General features: G+C 35.3%; 1 protein-coding gene across 1 annotated transcript; it reads left to right on the top strand.

The window, feature by feature from the left end:
- The first annotated feature begins 35 nt into the window (after positions 1 to 35).
- On the top strand, positions 36 to 26,387 carry LOC125665619 (techylectin-5B-like). The gene is made up of 6 exons (XM_048898359.2): positions 36 to 604; positions 12,867 to 13,218; positions 18,473 to 18,591; positions 19,764 to 19,860; positions 24,022 to 24,192; positions 25,905 to 26,387. The coding sequence occupies exons 1-6, from the start codon at positions 293 to 295 to the stop codon at positions 26,141 to 26,143; spliced, it is 1,290 nt and encodes a 429-aa protein (XP_048754316.2). The 5' UTR covers positions 36 to 292; the 3' UTR covers positions 26,144 to 26,387.
- The last annotated feature ends 288 nt before the right edge of the window (positions 26,388 to 26,675 follow it).

Genomic DNA, 26,675 nt, shown 5'->3' with positions numbered 1-26,675 from the left:
TATGGCTGGACCCGTAGCTCTACAGTTATCAAAAAAAAAAAAATCCCCAGAGAGCTACATTTCTACAGTTGATTAATCTGCTTGCAATAGTCTGTAAAATAGCAATTTTTCACTAGATTCTTTGAATTTTATTTAACATGATGCTATTTATTTTCCATTATAGGTACATTTTATCGAATACAAGATACTTTTCAATATTTATCTACAGATTATCTTAATCAGCTGAGGATATCAAACCAATACCTGTCATCGACGAAAACATTCAGAATAATACACGCGACAAACTTGGAAAATGCAATGTGTTGTATGTATAATGTTTATTTTATCTTCATCAACAATGATTAAATCTCAGATTCGGAATGCAACATTTCGGAAAATAGTTTCCTCGCCTTCTGAAAATGTGAAAACTTTAAAGGAATACAGCTTAAAACACGCGAGAACCCCTGCCTCAATGACGTGTTCAGCACGTTGTCTGGAAACCAGGACGTGTTCCACTTTTTCCGTTTGTTATCATGAACAGGATCTGCGCTGTAGATTATATGATGATCCTGGTGCTCCGAACAACATCACAGAAGTTTCCAGTACCTGTGAGCATTATTTAATGGTTCGTGCATTATGTTTTATTTTATTGAAACCCGTTATTCATGTTAGATCAAATACGGTTTGCAAGATTTTTTATATTTATGAGATCACAGTTCAGAGATTGTGTAATTACATTGAATGCATACCCTCCATTTCTACTTCCCACGTGAGAAAGCCTCGAGACAAATTATTAAATTCTCGCGGGCCACGTGTCTTTTCATCTTACCATGTAATTTTGTTCGTTGACCCATAACTCTGCAACACTTGCGGTAGAGTTATTAACACACGTGACCACTGATCTATGTTAATCTAATTCAAAATTATAGCTGTTTAAATCCGTCACTGCTTCTTGCTGTTTCTTACAAAAAGCAGTAGCGGATAAAAACGACCAATTTTAATTAAGGGGGCCGAATACAGTTATTTCTGCCCTAGAGATTTTTATCAAATTTGTATCATTGATGAGTTGTACTTTCAACATTTTATTAAGAAAATAAAAATTGCCTTTGTCCGTACAGTATTGTGTAGGGGTCGACTCAAAGTATCGACAACCTTTATTATGGGACCTAATGGGATTTTCTCCTACAATAAAGAACTTTTTAATATTTTTTATATATATATATTTTTGCCCTAGAGTTTTCAATCTTTTCAATATATGTGAAAGTCTTAGATATATTTGACAATATAATGAAATAAAATCAACATGCCCCTGTTTAGAAAGACCAAGGGACCATCTCAAAGTTTCCTCCATGAGACATTTTTGGCTCTCATAAAACAATATTAGGCAAACCTTTGAAGACGAAACCCTATAATTTTGTTTGTAACTTCCTCAATTCCATTTTTAATGTTTAGAATGCTTCACTAAAGTATTTCCAGTGTTCAGCAAAAATTTCAACGTCAGTTGTCGAGGTCTATGGGAGATAAAGAGCTCACAATTCTTTGTAATGTAAACAAGGCTCGTACCATGTTTTTCTTTACATATTATAGGTTTGATACACTAGTAAAGGTTCGTTTAATGCAGATTTGTCAATTTCCAAGTTAATTATGAACACAATCAAATAGTTTCTAGTGCTTAGCACATCTCGTTTTGTTTTAAACAGGCTATTTTCTATAAAACAATCTATATGTAAACAAAAAACATGCCCCTTTAACTATATCAGTGGGTATGGAATATCATGATTTTTAGGTTTTCTTTGCAATTTTAATTACAGACTTACACCTTATAAGTACAATAAAAAGGAAAAAGTGAAAATACGAACAGTAATCAATCTCATAAATCCAATAATTAAAACAAACAAGAATATCAGTAAAACTATGGATGCTCTCCGAAATGCATCTAACCAATGAACTACTTCATATGACGAATGACTCGCACAATGATCAATAACTGTTGAAATATTGTTGAAATGAAGGTTTCTTTTTCATATTTAAGGTATGTTGAGTGAAGTTGACCTTTACAAAATGAACTTGAGTGACCTTTGTTTGAAAGCCGCTTCCGTATTACTTACGTTTGTGATATATAATCAATACCTGTTCAAAAAGGTGAAGATAACGAACAGTGATCAATCTCATAACTCCTATAAGCAATACAAAATAGATAGTTGGGCAAACACGAACCCTTGGACACACCACACAAAACTGTTGAAATAAGGAATTTTTTCCTTGTAAAAGACATGTCCTGAGTGACCTTGACCTTTCCAAAATGACCTTAAGAGAGTTTGGTCCAAAAAAAAATAACTGTTGAAATACGGTGGATATAAAGTATTTTCATATGTAAGGTATGTTATCTGAGTAAACTTGACCTTTACAAAATGACCTTGAGTGACCTTTGTCTGAAAGTCAATTGCTTATTACTTATTTGAGTGATGTATGATCAATACCTGTTCAAAAACTGTTGAAATAAAGAACTTTTTACTTATGTAAGGTACATTTTCAGAGTGACCTTGACCTTTCAAAAATGACCTTGGTCCGAATGTCACTGTCTCAAGGAATATTTGTGATCAATTTCTGATGAAAGGTTTAGGGAAGAGACCACCGACCTTCCGAAAGTAAACTGGGAAACTTTTTCACTTACCGGCGGGTGTAAGATAGAAGACATGAGTTAAAAGTCCAATATTGATGGGAATCTGTTTCCTTGTGGTATAGATCTGTTATGATTTTGAACCTCTCCTTTAAAATCAGGATGGCTAAAAATGGTCATTAATTTTTGTTGCTTTCCATTATGAATTAGATGCTATCGTGAAGGAAATTATCACATTAGAACCCATTGAACAAGTAGTAAGTAAAATGACGTTTTAACAGTAAAAAGGTCAAATGTATCACTATGTTGGTAGTGGTATCATTAGGAATGAAATAATTGCAAGTAGGGGATCTGGGGGCGATAGCCCCCCAGAAGAAGCTTGGCATATTTTTCAATTACGGTGGCAAGAATATTTCCTATTATGGTAATAGTTTTGATACCTGAAAAATGATATTGTAATTGAACACAACAAGCTCTATAAAGTATAATAGGACCACAGCCAGCCTTTGTTTATTTGTCTTTAAAAAACGTTTCAGAATATTTCTGTTTCTTGAAATTTTGTAATAAACGTTTCACTCTTTTCAAGAGTATTTCACCCCTCCCCCAGAAGCTTAGCATATTATTTAAATTACGGTGACAAGAATATTTCATATTCTGGTACTAGTTTTGATACCTGAAAAATGATATTGTAATTGTACAGAACAAGCTCTATAAAGTATAATAGGACCACAGCCAGCCTTTGTTTTGTTGTCTTCAAAATGTTTTTCAGAATATTTCTGTTTCGTGAGATTTTGTTTTGAAATGAGTCACTCAACATTGACACATCTTCGCTTCTGTCTTTAGTAACTGAAATAAAAGTTTTACTCATTTCAAGACACTTGCTATGTCCCGGCTGCCCCAAATGACGTTTTATTAAAGTAGTCAAATGATCACAGTCGTTTACAAGGCTCCTAACAAAAACGTGATGAGAACTATTGAATGAAACAGCACACCTTTTCCGACTCTGAATACCTAAGTCAATGTTGTTGTTGTTCAAGTCATGATCGGTTGAAGCCCCTTTTCTTGACACATATTTACAAAACGATGGGGATCCCATTTATTTGTCAATAGAAATACATGTAACTTGTTTGTCGTCAACATTTGACTTGTGGTACGCAATATCTAAATTGTATTGTCTTATTCAAGTCTCGTGAAAAAGGTCTTCAAATGAGTGAAACTTTTATTTCAGTTGCCAAATGTAGAAACGAAGATATTGTGTCAATGTTGAGTAGCTCATTTCCAAAAAAAATTTCAGGGAACAGATAAATTCTGAAAAGTATTCGTGTGGAAAGAAAAAAACAAACCAAAAATTCAAAGCTTCCTGTTATCCTATTACACCTTATAGACGTTGCTCTGTACAATTGTAACATAATTTTTGAGATATTGAAAGCTATTACCAGAATGAAATATTCTTGCCAAAGTGATTGATAAATATGCTAAGCTTCTGGGGGGAATCAACCCAATCCCCCAGCTTACAATTATTTCATACCTAGCTACGCTAATGGCTACAATATAATACATTTGACATTTTTACTATTAAAATGTCATTTTGCTTTATATATTTAATACCTTCTAATGAGATAACTAGTATACAACCAACGAAAATGAATGACCATTTTTAGACATCCTGATTTTATAGGAAGGGCTGAAAATCAGAATAGATGTCTACTACGGGAAAACAGATTCCTATCAATATTTGATGTTTAACTCGTGTTTTTCATCTAATATCAAACCAAATATCCCCTTCAACATGGCCCACAGAATTTGCACAATACGAATTTGGCTCCACTTTTTTGTCACGCTGTTTTTGGCTATATTTAGCTCTGAAACTTCATAGTTATTTCGGATTTCAAACATGTCGGTTGAGCATCACTGAAGAGACATTATTTGTCGAAATGCGCATCTGATGCATCAAAATTGGTACCGCATAAGTTTACATAAGGATCACAAAAACAAGATTATCTGAACTTTAAGATATTTCTATGTGGACAAAATTATGCACCACAATATTTTGAAACAGCTATGCAAAAGTCCAAAGAAACTCCCACCGCAGAATCACGATTTATTCGACAGCATGACGAAATCAACAACAAAAAATCCATTTCTTCTTACACAACCGGAGAAATCACAACATGTTTGCGTCAGCCAAACAGTTCCTCCCAATTCTTCAACAATAACAAATATTCAGTCCACAACTATGTAGGACTCCAAAGTTCGATGGGACTCCAAAGTGCGATGGTCACGCCAAACCCCGATGATGTGACACGCCAAAGTGCAATGGTCTAACATGCCAAAGTGCGTTGGTGTGACATGCCGAAATTCATTGGTTTGTAAACGACACGGTGTTTTGGTACAGACTGAACTAACCGTGTGTTGTTTCACCAAAATATCAGTGCAAAATCCATGTACAAAAAATAAGAATAAGAACTTATTTCATTACCATCTCGTGTTATTAAACACAAAATTTCCCAACGCGCAATCGTATAGAATGTTTTGTATTATAGCATACCTCCAGGAATTTAATGCGTGTTCTATGTAGTAAATGATCATGGATTAAAGAATGTTTGAGCGAAGTAGATAGTTCGACAACAAATGTACTTCGCCGTTCTCACCATCCTCAACAGTGTAAACCTTGTTGTTGCTGTCGTCCATGTTGCATTTCTTCGGTTTTATTTTAAAAGACGTTAAGAATGACGTCACAATGACGTGACGTCACAAACGTTTCTGAACTCTGCACCATCGGACTTTGGCGTGGCCATCGCACTTTGGCGTCCGTAACGTTAACAAACCATCGCACTTAAGAGTCTTACACATTTAGAGTATTCCACAGTAGGCGTCAACCACCATATTTAAAAAAAAATCTCATTTAGAGGGGTTCACACCTGAAATTTGGAGTAATGTCAATTTTTTGGGAAGTGTATTTATGATTTCTACATTGAAGGAGGATTTTGAAATTAAAAAGAAAAACTGAGGTCGCAACGCTTGTTATTGAGCTATAGTGTTCTAAACATGACCGATTTGCACTTAAAATTTATTCAGTTAAACTTGATTTGTCTGTTGGTGTCAACACAACATAATCAACACAAATTAATCATTACAAATGATATGATTACGGTGTGACCGTTGGGGCGAGCGCAGCATATCTGAATATATTTTCAAAAAAATTATATTGAAAACAAGGAAAACTGATCTGGTTCACTGTCAATACGTAGGATTACTGTCTTGCTCTTCTCGCCAATGTAGGAACCAGTTTAGCGGGAAATGCAACGAGCGTGTTGTGACGTAGCCTGGTAGTTGTGACGTGACTGTTTACATTTCTTTAGACAATATTTTAAAAAGAAAGGGAGAAGAATATGTTTGTCATCCTTTCCTTTCAAATAAGAAAGGTTTGGAATACTTCAAAGATTTTTTATTATTATTATTTTACGAATCGAACCATCCGCCATTTTGTACGAGGGACTTCTGGGATTGGCGTAAAAAAAATTCTTGTTAGAGGTTGAGATTTAGCTCGGATTATTTCCCGCGCTCTAGTCATTAGAGCTCGCAGTACGAGCTAGCACTCCGCGCTGGCTCGCTGCGCTCGCTATTAGATACATAATCATGTCCTTTAACACTACAGATGAAAAAAGAAATTAATACTAATAAAGGAAATAAATAATAAATAAATAAATAATAACAACCTCGCATTGGGTCAAATGCTGTCTGGCGTGTTTCATACCGATTGTTAAGCCGTTCTTGGCGCACTGATTTTGACTGCGGATAACTCCGTTTACCTGATCAGGATATGGGGCTCACGGCGGGTGTGACCGGTCAACAGGGGATGCTTACTCCTCCTAGGCACCTGATACCACCTCTGGTGTGTCCAGGGGTCCGTGTTTGCCCAACTATCTATTTTGTTTTGGCTGTAGGAGTTATGAGATTGATCACTGTTCGTTATCTTCACCTTGCATAATGACCTTTTTGCCCTTGATATACGAAAAACTACATGATATCAAAATTAAGAGTTTAAAAGGACATATTAGGAGTAATGTTAATTTCTAAAATTTTACATACTTTTCAAGGTCTGGTCTTCCAATTTAAAATGCAACTAAAGAAAGTTGGCGTTGGAGATCAAATTTTTGAATTATTGGCGAAAATACTGAATTTTATACAAAATTTCGAGTAAATTAATTAAAACTGTTTTAAGAATCGGTGTTCTGTTTGGAAAAATATATCAACCAAATTAATAAATTACAACATTTGAACTAGTTCCAAGTCTCAACTACCTGTATCATAAATTATAAAACTGAAATACACGTATAGGGGTATAAAATAGATGATACATTGGAAGAAACAGAAACTGTAATATCATGCAGAATTAGAACTTTTTGATTAGTGAATCCTTCCGCCACAAAATATAGTCCCTGTCAAACCCTTTCAAAGTTTGAATTGACACAGAAAATTTCAACTGGATAGCATTCAGCAATAGATGTGTAATATATTTGCACCAATGGGATCAATATTGAACCAGGGAATACTTAGTTGTAGCATCCTGCGCAGTTGTATTCTAAAGCTCAGAGGCTAACTTCCTTAAGCCAAATTTACATCAAACTCCGAAAAATCAGACTCCAAATGCAAGGACCCGCGATGTGCAACTTGTCATTTCATACAAACCAGACACTCCATAACTTTCAAAAACAGAATAAGCTTCAATGTAATTTCAGCTTTGAAGTGTAAATCTAAAAATCTACTTTCTTGTGAGAAGTGAAGATAGCGAACGAACGAACAAAGATAAGGAATACAAAATAAAACGTTTGGCAGACAAGCACCCCTGGACATACCAGAGGTGGAATCGGATGCCTAGGAGGAGTAAGCCTACCATGTTGACCGATCACCCCCGCCATGAACCCTCTGTCTTCATCCAATAAACGGAGTTATCCGTAGTCAAAATCAGAGTCCCAAGAACGGTCTAACAATTGGTATGAAACATGTCAGACAGCATTTGACCCAATGATAAGTTGTATTGGCAAACTAGATTGTTATAACGAACATAGAATTTGCGATATGCTCACTTTAAACGAGACTGTTGAAATCCCTGTGACATCATCTTCTTTGTCAGTAGCCTGCCTCGATTTAAAATCTAATCAAATACAAAATACGCTCTTGCGTATTGTGTTAGTTGAGAGATATAAATACCAGATAAGTTGAATATAAAAGAGGTCAACTAACAAAGGAGCACCATTCGTGCTCATGGCAATTCCAACAGACTGTTTGAAGACCTGATCACTACAGACAGTATGAGGCTCAATCACAGGTTGTATTGGTTTAGACCTCAGGCGTGCTCCTTTGTTAGCTGACCTGTTTCTATATTCATATGAAGCAGAAATTATTCAAAAACTTCTACGTGAGAAGAAGAAATCTCTCGCTGTGGTCTTTAATTCGATATTTCGATATATCGATGACGTTTTGTCTATTAACAATAATAACTTTCATTAATATGTCGATTTGATATATCCCTGTGAGCTCGAAATAAAGGACACCACAGAATCGTCCACTTCTGCTTCATACTTAGATATTTTATTGAAAGTAGACATTAACGGCAAACTGACAACTCAACTGTATGACAAACGGTATGATTTCAGCTGCTCCATCGTCAATTTCCCATATTTATGTAGCAATATTCCATTATCACCTGCATATGGTGTTTATATATCTCAACTGTTTCGATGTGCAAGAGTTGTTCTGCGTATAGTCAGTTTTTAAATCGAGGTAGGCTACTGCCAAACAAGTTGATGGTACAGGGGTTTCAACAGTCTCCATTGAAGTCAGCATTTCGCAAATTCTATGGTCGTTATAACGATCTAGTTCGTCAATACAACCTATCATTGGGTCAAATGCTGTTTGACGTGTTTCATACCGTTTGTTAAGCCGTTCCTGGCACTCTGATTTTGACTGCGGATAACTCAGTTATGAACAGGATATAGGGTTCACGGCGGGTGTGACCGGTCGACAGAGGATGCTTACTCCTCCTAGGCACCTGATCTCACCTCTGGTGTGTCCAGGGGTCCGTGTTTGCCCAACTATATATTTTGTATTGCTTGTAGGAGTTATGAGACTGATCACTGTTCGTTATCTTCACCTTTCACCTCGAAGCGTGCTACTACATCTCCAAAGCGTTCCTTTTCGTTCCGTGTCCACCGTTCCTCAGTCCGTGCAAACAGTTAAGTGTTTCGTGCAGACCGTTCGGTGTTCCGTGCAAGATCACGTCACGCCCATTTCCGTTCAAGCCACGCCCCTAGAAACTTACAAACCTTGCAACACATTCCATGGACTTTGGACAGATAATTTCAACATCATGATGTTAAAACCACCAGACTGAGCAAAACCCAATACATTCATATCCCTCAAAGCAATTTGAATACCCCCGGTAGTCTCTCTCTCTCTCTCTCTCTCTCTCTCTCTCTCTCTCTCTTGAGACTTCTTTGCCCATTTTAAGTTATTAAGATTATTTTCATCAAAATTGATTATTAGAACTATCTGGCTGAATCAATGGCCTTTGTAGAACTTGGATACTCTAGGCGAATTTCAAGGTATGTTTTTTTTTTATCACAATAGTGGTCGGCTAATCCGCGTATTTGAAATAAACAACTGTTTTTGCCTTCCCGCGTAAGGTGTGTAATTCAGCCGGGGCAGTAGCGACATAACAAAAGATATGTTTATAATATTTCCCCCTCAAAAACAAATATGTGATATGCAAATACTTTTCTTTAGAATTATTTAGACAATTACAACAATGCCAAAAAGTAATATCATGGTCAAAATTGATAGACATATTTTCAAAACAAATTAATCTGGCTTAAAATTGCTTCAAGAAATATAATTACAATTGAAATTCTATCGTATCGGAGGACAGTTGTAATTTTCAATAACATCTTGGATCACAAAACTAAGAATCGTTTTGGGTATTCCCCATACTGAAGAAAAAATCACACTGAACCAGCAGATGCGTGATCCATGTAATAAGTACATCAGAATTTGATCCCGGTAGGTACACATAATGTAGTGTGCTTTAATGACTAGCTATTCGTTATTATTTATGTAATTTGTTTGAATTGTTTCTTTTTAACTTTTGTTCCTTCCTACCCAGCGTGACAAGGTCTTGCGGACTGCCTTGTATATATTATCTGTATGCATTTAAGTGTAAACCCCCCACCCCCGAGAATATGTTTCAGTCCTGCTTGACGAGATATTTTGTTTTAATTTTATTTTAATGTAAATCTTTATTCAGTATCTGTCTTTGAGAATAGGCTAATTTTTTTTCCTTTAATGTGTCCAGGAATAAACAGGGCTGTATTTTAACAGCACCCAATTAGGCTACATGTGCAAAGATGACGAAACAGACGCGATCATTTGATTGGATTAATTCAATAGAACATAGAATCAATAGTAATGCAGTCGAATAATTATAATTCCAAGACGATACAATGTTTGCATTTTGTCCTTTTATTTTCGAAATTAATAAAGATCCATTCCTTTATACCGATGTATCTTGCTACCTGTAATGAAGCTTTAATTTATTTTTCTCCCTTTTTTGGTACATTTATTGATGATTAAAAGGGACAGTTTATTACGTCGGACATGAATAATTATTTTAGAATGGATCATATACATTTATTGCATGACAGTGAGGGAGATATGAAGATTTGGTTTGAACATATTTTATTGCATATATAATATACAACAGGTTTAAACACAAGTTCTTACAACTTACGAGCTTCTCACTTTAGATTAATCGATAACAACTGTATAGACAAAACATGAAGATTTATTCACCCAAGAAAAATCATATTCCCCGAGGTTAACGCCTGAGTGGAATATGATTTTTCTTGGGTGAATAAATCTTCACATCTCCCTCACTATCATGCAATAAATTGTTTATTATACCAAAACAAAGCAAGACTACAAACGTGCATTTGGAATTGGGAGTTTGCTCATTTATACATTGTATGTAGCTGAAATCGTCCTAATGGTAACACCGCGCCGTCAACATATCAGAAGGAACAAACAACGAAATATAGTGATATGATAACCAGTTTGTAAATTTCCATTCTCCTTGAATGCGGATTTACTTGCTGATTTTTGTACCAACCAAAACCATGCGATTCAACTGCGTATCATCATATTTTGTGCTTTACGAACTATGAAAGTAGAATGATTCGGACATATTGTGACGTCACAATACACTTCGTCTACCTTGACGTTAAATTTATGGAAAATGCACGAGGCTGCCCAAGGCGTAAATATGATGGGGGATATGATGTTCGAGAGGGATATATGAAGTTTTATCATCCCTGACACGTGATTGTCTAGACCAATCAGATTACGCGTTGCATAGAATTCTCATACTGAGATACAATAATATCGTTTCTTTCTTAACCTTTCTTTTAATATTAAGAATATATTGTATGTATTGAATTCAATTTTTCCTTAACCATCCCAAGAAGGACCAAATAATGCTGAACAATTAAAGTGTGCAAGCCAAGACTACCGTTTCGAGCAAACCGTTCACAAAGCGGGCAGCGTTTTTTGCAAAGCGTTCTGTGCAAATCGTTCACAGAGCGGACAGAGTTTCTTGCAAAGCGTTCCGTGCAAATCGTTGACCCCTCCGTGCAAACCGTCAACCGTTCGGTGCAAAAATCGTTTCGTAACGTTACATGCATGCAAGTGATGTAATAGCATGTTTCAGGGTCTGTAAATTAGATTGTTATTATGAGCATAGAATTGGTGAAATGCTGATTTTAAACGAGACTGTCAAAACCCTCGAAAACATCAATTCGCCTAGAATGTACTTTACAAAGTGGCCGATGTCTGGATTTCAGGGGTGGTCGGTTTTGTAAGACTTTCCTTGTAAGGAAATGTGTTAAGATTTCTGCCAGGACTTTAAAAATCGGCCGATATTCAGAGAGAACCGGTTTTCTGAGGGACCGGTTTGGAGATGTTTCACTGTATATGAGGAGTCTAATGAGGTCATAATGTAAGATGTTATTGTTACATTATAGATATGCGTTAGAACAAGTGAAGTTAACGAACAGTAATCGAACTGATAAATCTTATAAAGGATGTAGCCTTACGAGAAGGGCAAAAGCGGATCCCTAGTCATATCAGAGGTGGGATCAAGTGCCTAGGTGGAGTGTGCATCCCCTTTAGACCTGTTACATCCATCTTGATCACGTAAACAGAGTAATCCTTAGTCAAAATTAGTATGCAAAGAACAGTCGAACAATTGGCATGAAACACGTCATACAGCATTCAGCCAAGTGGTAGCTTTTATTTGCAAATTAGATCCTGATAACGACCAAAGAATTTGCAAATTGCTGCTTTTGAACGATATCTCAGTTTCATCACAAGGTTCCCGTGGGTTAGAATAGATCCTCAGTACCCCTCGCTTGTCGTAAGAAGCGAATAAATGGGAACAGTCATTCCGGCGAGACCGTGAAAACGGAGGCCCGTGTCAAAGCAGGTGTGGCACGATAAACACCACTCCCTACTGAATGGCCGTAAATGCCGAACATAGGCCTATATTTGGAGCACTTTACCGGCAATTGTGACGTCTCCATAAACATTATCGAGAAGGACGTTAAAAAAACACACAATTATCACAAAGGACAAATGAAAATGCATTAGAAACTATATATTATCAATTATACTTGCAGTTTTTGAAGTTCCCAAGGAACCTAAAGTATTGATCACTGTTCGTTATCTTCACCTTGCATTGAACCCTTGGTACAAAATGGTGATATTTTTCAGACGAAAGGATTCAGATTTTTACGTCATCCTCGACGTTTTTTCAATAATGTAGAACTTTTTATGACATTTCAGATAAATGTATAATTCACTAGCATCCATTCTTTTTTCTCAACCCCCCCCCCCCCCCCACCAACAACTTGGGGATAATTACCAGGTCTGATAAAGAGTTTTTGATAGTTATTGGTTGTGTCAAGTAAAAATATGTAGTCAATTGTCATGCATTGCAAACGTTTTATACATCGGAAATACTACAAGAATTTATCAAGAAGATGAACTAATAATTGATGATAAATGTCGAGCATAACGTTAATTTTCAAAATATTACAAGAAATTGAAACCAAAAAGCATCAAGCAAATCTTAATCATAAGCAATTTGATTGTGCATTATAAATTTTGTTGCATTATTATTGTTTGTTGTCTGTGCGTCTTATTTCATTTGCAGGGAGCACCAGAGAAAGTTGCTCAGCTGACATCTACAGAAGTTGCCATTATGACAACTACAGACGATGTTGCTCTTATGACAACTACAGATGATGTTGCTCTTATGACAACTACAGATGATGTTGCTTTTATGACAACTACAGATGATGTTGCTTTATTGACGTCTATTAAGGATGTTACTCAGACAACTTCCTACGATCTTGCTCGACAAACGAGTACAGTTTATGTAAATCCATTATTGAGTACAGAGTCCGCTAGCTTTACTGCTGCATCTGTTGACGAAATGACTACCGGACTACCATGTGACGATAGAAGCAATCCATTTCTTGTCACAGATTCACAAGCAAGTTTTGGTATGTAGATTATCATTTCTGTAGTTTTATATAAAAAAAAAAAAAAATAGTTTTCCTTTCTGAATACACAATAAAAGGTGAATATAACGAACTGTGATCAATCTCATAACTCCTATAAGCAATACAAAATAGATAGTTGGGCAAACACGGACCCCTGGACACACCAGAAGTGGGATCAGGTGCCTAGGAAGAGTAAGCATTCCCTGTCGACCGGTCACACCCGCCTTGAGCCCTATATCCTGATCAGGTAAACGGAGTTATCCGTAGTCAATCCCATTCAATGTTCTTATATACTTTACTTACTTTCGCTGTCTTCATATTCTATCGCCTTTGGTGTTTAAAATAAGAACACTTTATAGTCATGGCTAAGCTCAAATCTCTATTCATTCATGACACACAAAGAAGAAGTGTTAAATCACCATTACACCAAAGAGTTCATCTGCTCTGATTGATCTAAATCTTGAATTCGCTAAAACGTACATGTACATGTACCGGTCACACCCGCAGTGAGCCATATATCCTGATCTCATTTGTAAATCAACAACTGACATTCAAATTGTTGCTGACCATTAGAAATGACATAGTTAAGCGATATAAACATTAAAAATTGGAAATTAAAGATTGAAAAGTTTTAGTTCAAATCGTGTACATGCCCCTTAAAGGCAAGTTTAATTGAAATACAATGATGATAATGAGGTTTACAAACAACTGCATTTTTACAAGCGTTGTCAGGTGGAACCCTTTCATATTTCACATGTAACTTATCTCATTCTTTTATTACTTCTGGCTTGCTAAATACAGAAGGAGAGATTGTAAACTTTTCTTATTTAATCGATCAATTACAAATAAATCTCATGGGCATCCAGGTTAGAATAGGTCCACAGTAACCCTTGCTTGTCGTAAGTGGCGACAAAATGGGGCGGTCCTTCGGATGAGACCACAAAAACTGAGGTCCCGTGTCACAGCAAGTGTGGCACGATAAGGATCCCTCCCTACTCAAAAGACATAAGCGCCGAGGATAGGTCTAAATTTTACAGGCCTTCACCGGCAATGGTGACATCTCCATATGAATGAAAGATTCTCGAGACGGACGTTAAACAATATTCAATCAATCAATTACAAATAATAGTTCGTCTACAGAATAAGAACAAAAAGTGGATTTTATAAAGGATAAGTCTATATCTAAGCACTATAAAGTTTGTAATGAAATAGCAGAACTATAATCTTCCTCCATTATAATGTCAACATTTTTTCCTCGGTGATTTTGACATTAAAACGGAGATGTCATTACATCGAGAGTAGAGCAATTAAGGAAAAAACAACGACCCACAAAGTTAAATAGGAACTGACTGAGATACCTGTATTTGTCTTCATGTGAATAAAACTTTGAATGATAGACTGTCCATCTGTTTTTGTAAAGATCTACAGAAGTCTTGTAGATGTGTGTTCCAACTATAATTGCCACACCCTCCGCGAGCCCCACACCCCGATCAGGCAAATGGAGCCATCCGTAGTCAAAATCAGTGTACCAATAATGGCCTAACAATCGGTATACGTCAGACAGCATTAAACCCAGTTATAGGTGGTATTGCCAAACAAAATTTGCGAAATGCTGACTTTAAACGAGATTGTTGTAGTAAGCCTGTAGCACACAAGTGTGTTTTGATCTGTAATACACAAGATACAGAATCCTTGCTGTTTCAACATTGATAGGTTAAACTTTGTTGGAACGATACCGTCTCTACGGTGACTCCATGAGTGACAAGTTCCCGGATGCAAACATAAGTTATTTATTGATATCGAGGGTCTCTACAGCCCAGTAGCTAAGTACTTCGTTACTAGCTTGAAAATACGGATGTATATTTAATTGCTGTTATAAAATTTAGAAATTCATTTCAAAATTAAGGATTATCTCCCTCATGCATAGCTCTTATCCTTGGGCGAATTTGGCTCCACTTGTTTGGCACGCTGTTTTTGGCTATATTTAGATCTAAAACTTCATAGTTATTTCGGATTTCAAACATTTCGGTTGAGTATCACTGAAGAGACATTATTTGTCGAAATGCGCATCTGGTGCATCAAAATTGGTACCGTATAAGTTTTACATCTAGCCCCTCAGCTTTAGAATTGTGTTCAATGTCAATATTTCAATTTTTCTTATATTCTATTCCACTGTTCAGACCATTGATAACTTCTGCAATAAAAACACCCGGTACATCGGGGCCATTCTCCTATCAATGCAAAAGAACTAAAGAAAAAAATGTAATATAAAATTTATGAAAGGTCCTGAACAATAACTTCATGTAGGTCTTATATTGCTAAGAAATATTTACATTCACCTTATGTTTTCTCTTGCATTTCTATTGAAATTGACATTGCTTTCATCTGCGACAATAAATGCATGTTTGTTGCAAACTAGTTCGATCCGGTTTTTAAGTACCACCTGTCTGTGTAATCATTATCAAATATGGAGCCTCATCAAGGTCAAAGGGTGCATTGGTTGTTCCGTTTAACGTAGCGAATGGGTCAGCCATATGATATTTTAGAACTTAAATCTAGTTTATATTTTAAAACAATAATGTCTTTTTTGTTGTTGTTTCATCAGGTGATGAAGCTATCTAGCATTGCAGGAAAAAAAATTCATAACCCGCATATTTTTTTCTGCAATGATTGTTACCTTCATAACCCAATGCAACGACTAAGTAAGACATTTTATTGTTTGATTAAATCGCTAGACAAGTTTGTTTTATTTCTACGTGAATACTTATTTCAACTGCATGCATCTTTTCTGGATTAGATTAGTGACTGAAAACATTACAGAAATACATGTATATCATGCTATAAACTCTTATGATCATTGCATATATATCGTCTGTATTGCACCGGATCGCTCCTGATCTGTATGGGTGTCTGTGGTATTCGTATCTTTCTCAATTAGACGCCTCCATATGAGTTCAAAATTCTCTCGAGAGACGATAAACAATAATACAACGAATAATTCCTCTCAATTAAGAGTGAAATACACATATACCCACGCACTTCAGTAGGAAGTCAATTTACATGTCTACCATTTTAATTGTATTTGAATGTGATATAGGCATTGAATTTATTTACAAGATATATAAATGAAATATTTAAGATAAATCATAAATTAAACAATATATAGCTGACCACTATCGATCTAACATAATTATTTATTCTCAAATAAATACAACATGTGTATTGTAGAGAAGTAATTCGTAATATATAATACATTATTATATACTTTCAATTTCATCTCTTCTTTTTTCTTTAAAAGTTTGCGGGCATATATCACACGATATATGCCCGGAAACATTCCGGCCCGCAAACATTACGTCACAATCAAATTTCTACGCCGTTAATTTTCAAATTTTTCGTGTTTTTCATCTTTTACTCAGTTAAACCGATAAAGTTATTGTTAAAAATAAAATTATTGTTAGTTTCTAAATGAAATTGAAAGTATATAATAAAAAGGTTATAGACTTTGTATGGGAAATATGACGACCTCGTTTTTTGTCGCGAACGGACCTCGCAAGCTCGGTCCGTCTACGCGCCAAAAAACTCGGTCGTCATATTTTCCCATACAAAGTCTATAACCTATAAATATTGTACATGGCATGCAATTAAAATGGAGGACATGTCCTCTCCCAATCGGATCACGTGCTCGTCCTTTTCCGTAATCGGTAAGAAGACTCGGACGTGGATCGGCGCAAGAATTGCACCAAATCAATGCATTTCTTCGCCGGAAGCGCGCCCGTGGATGAGGTTAAAAGACCAGAACCGAATCCCTGTATAATGTGTTATTTAGATTTTCACCACAAATTCAGTTTTGGTATCATTAACGTCTACTTCACTATAATACATAAACATATAAGTGGAAATTGATAGTGGTACAATATCTTAGATATGTATGATATCTCGATGCATTTGAAAGCTCCCGTTTCATAGTGTAACGTACGACTATGACGTCATAGTTACGTTTATGCGTGCATAGCAACCAACACTGATGGCATCGATCCACATACGAGGTCATTTGTGGTTACGGAAATAGCTGAGTAGTTACGATTGGCCCTCTCCCTTATAACCATTAAAAATTTGCATAATCGTTTAAGTACAATAACATTTTTACAATTAAGAAGCTGTTTAGATTTATACCTATCTGGTCTATTTGTATAATATCTATCTAAGTTTTCTAATCTTGATTTCTTAATAGTTTCATCAGTACATTTAAATAAATAATGGAATTCATCAGCCAAATCATTATTATTACATAAAGTGCATACTCTTTCATTTCTTGGAATGTTTAACCATCGTCCTGTCTCTACAGGTAATCTAACATTTGATGCTCTAAATCTACAGAGTATTTCTCTTTTATTTTTATGGAGTTCATCTAAATAAAATTCAAAATTTGGTTCATTTTTAAAGATGGAATAATTAATTGCTTTTGAGGAATGACATAAAAGTTCATACGTATGTGAACCTCCAGTGTGCGTTAATGATAAACCTTCCTTAATTATCACCTGTTGTCATTTCGATATCGGGCTGATAGAAACGTGTTAATTGTGGACGATACAATAAGCTGGGAATTAACTTTGACTTTATGAAACGAATGTCAGCTTAGGGAAAACGTTTTCCTGGAATTAAGCATATTTTATATGAAATTGAATGTAAATTCTATGATGGCTGATTTAGGACAAGTAGGTGATATTTTTCCACAGAAATACAATTTGTTAAAACGAAATAAGATTCGTTCCTATGACATAAAATTCGTTCTCTCAAAACAAAACTCCTTCCTTTGAAATTAATTTCGTTCCCACGAAATAAAATTAATCGCATTTGCATATAAAGCAACAATAAAAATATTGTTATGAAATCACCAATACGTAGGTAAAGTTGTACTAGAGGACCTATGTTAAATTCAAACCATTTATAAGAATGAAGTTTGAAGATAGTAATCAAGTTCATATATATATATATATATATATATATATATATATATATATATATGTATATATATATATATATATATTTACGACATACCAGAATTGTGATCAGGGTGCCTATGATTTTCAGTAACTTGAAAGATTTTTAATTATTTCAAATGGTGATTGGTTTCGACTATTATTATGGTTTTATAAGAAATAAATTACTACAATTCACATTGATGTTGTATAAAGGTTAATTTTTCCTCTCTATCACGTGTATATGAAAATGTGTGGGTTTTTTTACACAGGCTGCGGTGATTGTGACTGTGTATATCTCCAATCAGCTGTCTCTGGGGAATATGTCATCGATATCTTAGGAAAACTTACCAAAGTCGTTTGTGCGTTTGAAAGAAACTACTCTTGGACCGTAAGTATGCATGTAAACCTTATACTGTACCAATTGATGCACCAGATGGAGTGACTAATATTTTCAATCTGGTATTCATAAAGGATAATTACTTGTGGGTTTGCTTCCAACACATTTCATTTATATATTAAGATATCCTGTTTTGATGAACCATTTCAGGATATACTTTTCTGATATTTAGTCTTTCACTTAAGCTAATACGACAAAATCAAACACTTGAGTTTCATGACCTTCCGTTCATAATGGTTTCAGAAAGACTATTACTCTGAAGGATTGGTTGAGATGATAGGTGAAGATACAATGATCAATCTCATAACTGCTATAAGCAATACAAAATAGATATTTGGGTAAACACGAACCCCTGGACACACCGGAGGTGGGATCATGTGCCTAGGAGGAGTAAGCATCCCATGTCGACCGCTCACACCCGCCGTGAGCCCTATATCCTGATCAGGTAAACGAAGTTTTTCGTAGTCAAAATCAGTGGCCCAAGAACGGTCTAACAATCGGTATGAAACACGTCAAACAGCATTTGACCCAATGATAGGTTATACTTGCAAACTTGATCGTTATAATGACCATATGATTTGCAAAATGCTGACTTTAAACGAGACTGTTGAAACCCTTGTATCATCAACTTGTTTGACAGTAGCTTGCCTCGATTTAAAAACTGACCATACGCAGAACAAGCTCTTGCGTATCGAATCAGTTGAGATATATAAACACCATATGCAGGTGATAATGGAATATTGCTACATATAGTCCTATATTTTAATCAGATAAACGGAACAATCCGTAATCAAAATCAGTGTACCAAAAACGGGCTATCAATCGGTATAAAACGCGTCAGACAACAATTGACCAAATTATATGTTGTATAAGCAAGTTAATTCATTATAACGACCGTAAATTTTGCGAAATGCTGACTTTAAACGAGGGTGGTGAAAGCCTTGTAAAATCAACTTCTTTGTCAGTAACCTGCCTCGATTTAAAAACTGATCATACGTAGAACAAGCTCTTGTGTACGTATTGAATCATTTAAGAGATTGAAATACCATATTCAGGTGATAATGATCTGAGGACTTATTCTAACCCGAATCTCCACGGGATATACTGTTTATTGCGTTAGATGTTTTCATTCTTACATAATACACGATATGTTTTATTGGCAGGTTATCCAGCGCCGATTTGATGGATCAGTCAACTTCTACAGGAATTGGCAACAATACACTGATGGTTTTGGATGCACTACCTCAGAACTATGGCTAGGTATAATGCGATTGGATGTATAATTATCTTTATTAGTTTCGGTTTCTCGTTTGTTTTACATTCCCTAATGTAAAAACGTCACAAGCTTCAGGTGAAGGGCAATAAACAATTTGACCTACACTTAGCACTCACGATGAAGACCGTAGGCTAGTAAATATTTCCATATATGTTTTTTACCCGGAAATCATAATTTCCTTTTCCAATACCGTGCACCTGACAAGAGAAGAATCTATGTCTACATCAAAAGTCTTTGGTTTGACAAAATGCTGGGATAAATCATCAAAAAAGATTGTTAGTTTATCTTTAAAACTGATAATGGAATGTGTGCCATCCGTACAAAAACCTAATTATATTCTAAGATCACATCAGAATGTATTTACATTGTTTCCAAACAATTGGTAGTTAATTCATGGAATCGGAAGAATATAGTACTCATTACATATACAGTTAGTCTGACTGCTTCGGAATTTCGCTGCATAGTTGCAATTGTGATCCCCCCCCCCCCCCCCCCAATTTTTTTGTCTTGAATTTGACCAACTGTGATCTCAAAAATGTACATGGAAAATGCATATTCACCATAATTCTCCATCTTGTAAATATAAAAACAAATATCAAGCCAAAAAGTATATCATATTGATTCTTAAATTAGTACAGAAAAAATGGTGTTTCAGAAAATACACTTGATGCCTTTGATAATAAAACAAAACCTGTTTTGATTCTGTTTGTCTTAAAAAGAATAAATAAGTAATAATAAGAATACACAATTCACCATTTAGACTTGATTGTATACGTTTATCGGATCAAGATATAGGATTCACTGCGGGATATTTACTCCTTCTAGGCACCTGATCCAACCTCTGGTATATCCAGGGGTCCGTTTTCCCCCAACTCTCTAGGAGTTATGAAATTTACCAATGTTCGTTATTTTCACCTTTTATTCAAACTAACCCTTTCGTTGACTTTGTACGAAAATATATAACTACACGTAAAATCAATGAAAACTGAAATGTTTGATGTAAAACTTATACGGTACCAATTTTGATGCACCAGATGCGCATTTCGACAAATAATGTCTCTTCAGTGATGCTCAACCGAAATGTTTGAAATCCGAAATAACTATGAAGTTTTAGATCTAAATATAGCCAAAAAAGCGTGCCAAACAAGTGGAGCCAAATTCCTCCAAGGATAAGAGCTATGCATGAGGGAGATAATCCTTAATTTTGAAATGAATTTCCAAATTTTATAACAGCAATTAAATATACATCCGTATTTTCAAGCTAGTAACGAAGTACTTAGCTACTGGGCTGTAGAGATTATAGATATCATAGATTATAATGATTACGTAAATATTCAGAATATGTTATGATTATGCAAGTAAAATGCCAATGTATATGCATGCAAAACGCATCGAATGGAATTTTGAAGGTCTGCTTCACCTTTTATAGCTTAAATTATTTTACCTGGAGCTGACAGAGTTACTGTGATTTCCCACCATCCATAGCGTATTCTTTCCGGAACGAGGCCATGCAGTACCCGATTGAGCTGCACGTTCCTTTGTCTATTGAGGCGGGCTAGGTCTGTCAAAAATTATGAGCTCTGCATGGGGATCTATTGTGTTGCATATGCAGTTCAAAGGTGAAGATAACGAACAGGAATCAATTCCATAGCTCCTTTAAAGAATACAAAATTAAGAGTAGGACAAACACGAAATCTAGGACTCACCAGAAGTGGGGTCAGATGTCTAGGAAAAGTAAGCATCCTCTGTAGACCGGTGAGACCCGCCATGAGTCCTTAATAAATATATGGAGAAATCCATAGTCAACACCAGTATGTAAAGAACGGCATACAATTGATAAAACCCCTGAAGCGTACAACTACACCATTCGAACAGTTCCGTTCTCGATAAGATCCTTTCCGTTCCCATATCAAACCGTTCCGTTCTCATCTAAAATCGTTTGTTCCCTCAAAGCGTTCGTTCTCGCATGGCCATTCGGAACTCGTCCGCCAGTCTATTATTGTACATGTAGGTCAACATTGCCTATAGTCGAGATGGAAGAAGAATATCGTTCTTGATTCGACACAATTTTTGAAAGTTCTACAAGAATGGAAGGTTCTGTAGTTCAAATCCATAACAGTTCGCAGATAAATTATCAGTTGATCATGACATGGCAGAGCATATTTCTATTTTGGGGAAAGATGCAAATTTACAAGATGGTCGGCTTACTGAGGATGAAAATGTGTAAAAATGGATTATTCATTTGGATTGATTAATTGTACAAAAAAAAAAGTAAACGTCCCGCTCGAGAATGTTTCACTCATATAAGCTGATGGAGACTGACACTTACGCCTTTTAAGCAGGGAGGGATTTTTATCGTGCCACATCTGCTGTGACACAGAGTTTCGGGTTTTACGATCTCATCCGAAGGACCGCCAATTTATTCGCCTCTTTCGACAAGCAAGGGGTACGGAGGACCTATTCTAACCCGGATCCCCACAACAATCTTCATTTTGAAGCCAATGAATAAAAAAAGAAATAATGATAATATTACTGTTGATGAGAAGAAAAATGTTCGTCCAGTGCGGATATTTTGTCGATAAGGGATTTCAAAACAAACAAAATGTTAAAATATGAGATCTGATTTATGTGCGCATAACTCTTCGACTAATATAAATTAGACATGTTTCAAAATGGTGAAAATGTTGGCAAATTAAGATGAAGTGCTCGTTAGAATATCAAATTATGCTGTGTCATCTTCAAAAGAATGTATGAAGTGATCGAGACACTAAGAGGTGCTGTAGTAACGGGTTACATGTACTAGTGTCTGGGACGATGCACAGGTACAAGTTACGGACATGGAGTCCACCGTCTAGGTCCCCCATCTCAGGCTTCTTTGATATCCCTTTTTAAATTTGGCAGGTGTCTTCAAAGTCTTTTCAATGTACGTGTATTGAATGGGTAGCTACACGTACCATCAATCAACATGATCAGTCACCATGATATTCAAACAATGCAGGTTTAAACGCAAAATAAATCATTTGTGTTAATTGGTTGATTGTATATTATTTAACGTCCCGCTCGAGAATTTTTCACTCATGTGGAGACGTCACCATTTCCGGTGAAGGGGTGCAAAATTTAGGTCTTTGCTCGGCGCTTATGGTCTTTCAACAGATAGGATCTTTATCATGCCACACCTGCTGTGATACGGGACCTTGGTTTTTGCGGTCTCATCCGAAGGACACCCCCCCCCCCCCCCGTAGTCGCCTCTTACGACAAGCAAGGGCTAATGTAGACCTATTCCAACACGAATCCCCACGGGATCATTTTATTGAAAATTAATATTATCATCGGTTTTCAAATTATAATCTTTAATTATTATTAAATTACATGTATTGATATATTCATTTTGGGTACATTTATTCTGAATGTGCATATGATCAAAATTTGAAACGGTTTAACGGAAACTGTAATATACATTTGTATAGCAATATGAACCCTTGATTTAAGGTTACAACAAATAAATGTAGTATATGTACAAACTGAATTCCTCTATAAAATTACCAATGCATTTAGTAATGTAAAACAAATCATAACATTGTGAGTAAAAGGTGATAATGTTACATTGTATAATATTGCATTGGGACCTAGCCTGAAATGAAGCAATTCGATTTTCATTTTTTTAATATGAAATTGTTTTCTATTGATTACATTACAAAAATGTAAATATCCTCATGTAAAATGTAAGGCACGAATAATTGTATACATTAAGGAAATTAAACCTTTATTTTGGCAAGTAATATCTCTCTTTCCCGCATTGTCTATGTATGAATATGAAGTACCGAAAGTGTTCGAAATGTAGAAATTGAAATCGAGGCCAAATCGTTTGTTCCCATCTTGGACCAAAGCGTTCCAATCTCGAAGAAAACCATTGTATAATATCAAAATGTTCCTCTCCTGATAAGAAGAGTTTCGTTCTCGCTAAGAGCGTTCGTGTCCCAGACAAAACTATATAAATCTAAATATAAACAATCTTCAAATAAAGAAATTGATAAATGATCGAGTTTTTTTAAAATATCAAAAAGTCATACAGATAAGTTTTACAGATCATATCGCTCAGACACCGTTGGGTAGCACAGTTTGATATCGGATTTTGTCATTTACAGGTAATGATAACATTCATTTGTTGACCGATTCTGGTCACAATAAATTACGGATTGAAATGGAAGATGAAGGAGGTCACCTGTATCATGCAGAGTATACAAACATCACTGTAGAGGGTTCCCAACAAAATTATAGACTGCATGTAGACAGTTCAGCATACCATGGAAATATACGTAAGTATTCTCAGTTATTTCTATGTACATAAGCAATTTCAGTGGGGTTTTGTTTTGTTTGTCCTTTTAAAATTTCTATTCACTTCAAATTTTATTGAACAGAATTAAGTAACACAATGCTACTTTGAAATGGTCCTTTATTACATACTTTACAAATTACTAAAGGACTGGTATTGAAAATGTTTAAAATACAAATTTTATACAAAATATGATAATTACCGTCAATGTACATTTTTTGTACCAACAAGGCCGTTACGGAATTATTTTCAGGAAATGAACAATGCAAAAATGCTTCTATATATAGTTGTATATTAATTTTACATTTCCCATGTATTTCTCTGAAACCATTACAAATTATAGTGAGAGGAACTTCCACTTGAACGGGCTGTAATTGTAAATGATGAGAGTATGAATACATTGCTACTTGATAAAGACCGGGTCTAACATATAAGTAGCAGGCAATCAGAAAAATGAAACAAATATTCATTTTTTGTAACCTTTCACTTCAAAAGATTTTTTAGGTTATGCCTAAAATAAAATAAAAATACATTTAAAGAAAATAGTTGTATCAATGAAGTTGATGATGAATCATCTGAAAATCCAAAGAAAACGTTTTTTTTTTTAATAAGTACATAAAATGAACTAGTGATCAATTCAAATCGGAAGTGGCAGATTTCAAAACTTGGCCAGTTTTAATTGATAGCTCAGCCAAAAAATATTTTGTGTTTACATTTGCACTGGGAAAACTAATCTGCATGGACACATTCAAAACAGTCTTTGCATAATTATGCGTTCGTACCTCTGCAAAGGATGCTACATGTAACAGAAACCATTTTTGATCCATTTATTAGTAATTGACCACATTGCTCGTATGTCAGGCTTTCATCGCTTGGCCGCTCCTAACAGGATAGTTTACCCTTAATCTCGAGTTAATTGATAATCTTAAGGCACACATAATTGTTCATTTCAGATTTGAATATAACATGAAATAATTCAAAGAAATGTTCAATCCATAAATTGTAAACATGAACGTCAACAATGTCGTAGACATGTGGATTGCGAAAACACTCAGATCTCATGGATTGTTTATATATGAACAGAAATAGAACATAAAGCGATACAATATGATTGTTTAACTAAATAAATCAAAGCCAATAGTGTATCATGTATGGAATGTCTTTTGGGATGGGCAAACAAAATCGAAACAGTTTAGCAAGTCAATTTAACAACATATCCCTTCGATAAAGTGTTGTAATAGTTTTAAGATTTTCATAAATACAATTATACAGACATGGTTACCATTATGATGAACTGTATAGATCATTATGGTTGATATCCCTTGATTGGAAAATTATCTGAATGAGTTGTACCGTAAATCTGGATATTTTTGCGTCGATTTATTTTTGTGAATTTGAGTAAAAAGCCTATATATTTATTTTTGTGTTTCTTATTTTTGCGAATTTATGTCAAAACATATTTAAAAACGTGTGAAACATTATTTTTAAAAAAAATATTTTTGCGAATCCAACTGACTTGCAAAAACGCTACAAATTAATCGACAGCAAAAATAACCAGATTTACGATATGTGATTTAAATCCCATTTTGATAAATGAAATGTCTTTCTCATACACTATGTTTATAAGATCCCATCTTTTTCTGTGCGTTTCAACATGATTTAACTTAGTGGTCATGTTTCAATGCATACTTGCAGCTGACAGTCTAGGTGGACGATGTGACTATTGCCATGACAACATGATGTTTTCCACATTCGATATGGACAACGATGAAGACGTAACAGGATCATGTGCGATTTATTGGAGAGGGGCGTGGTGGTACAGAATCTGTTTCCATCTTAATCTCAACGGTGAATTCAGAACTGGAAATTTTATTTGGTGGAATGGAGATTATCCAAACTATCTCATCAAATCCAGAATGCTGCTCAGAAAGTGAGCGATATTGTAAACGAAACTGTTACACATTGCCACCCTATACAGAATTCACCGTTCCAAAACTTTTCATATGAAAAATCCCCCTATATTCAATAATTATTAACAAAGGTTATACATCTTCAAAATGTTTCTTAATGTGACGGACTGAGTAGGAATCAATTCCACACCGTAATAAAATCAGGCAAAATGTACATGGAAGCATTATCTAGGATACTTGAAAAATAGAAAAGAAAATAATTTACGAATTTATTTTGTTGATTGTTTATTGTATCATAACTTGGACAGAAATCGACTTTAACATTCCTTCCCCAATCCTACAATTTGACGAAATGTACATTTTTCATCATAGGTATAATAGAACCTGTTAAAAAGCAGTAAATTGATTTATTGAATATTGTTTGATGTCCCTCCCAAAAATCTTTCAATCATATGGAGACGTCTCGATTGTCAGTGAAGGGCTGCAAAACTTAGGCTATGCTCAGTGATTACGGTTTTTGAGCAAGGAGGAATCATTATTGTGCCACACCTGTTGT

The sequence above is a fragment of the Ostrea edulis genome, chromosome 10 (genome assembly GCF_947568905.1).
Source record: "Ostrea edulis chromosome 10, xbOstEdul1.1, whole genome shotgun sequence".
Lineage (NCBI taxonomy): Eukaryota > Metazoa > Mollusca > Bivalvia > Ostreida > Ostreidae > Ostrea > Ostrea edulis.
The sequence above is the reverse complement of the archived record's forward strand: the minus strand, read 5'-3'. Positions and strand labels throughout refer to the sequence as shown.

Bases quoted from the DNA above. Each gene is read 5' to 3' on its own strand.
- LOC125665619 (XM_048898359.2), top strand. From the start codon at position 293: ATGCAATGTGTTGTATGTATAATGTTTATTTTATCTTCATCAACAATG. The intron at 19,861-24,021 runs GTATAATGCGAT...TGTCATTTACAG, and splicing joins TACCTCAGAACTATGGCTAG to GTAATGATAACATTCATTTG. The intron at 24,193-25,904 runs GTAAGTATTCTC...GCATACTTGCAG, and splicing joins AGCATACCATGGAAATATAC to CTGACAGTCTAGGTGGACGA.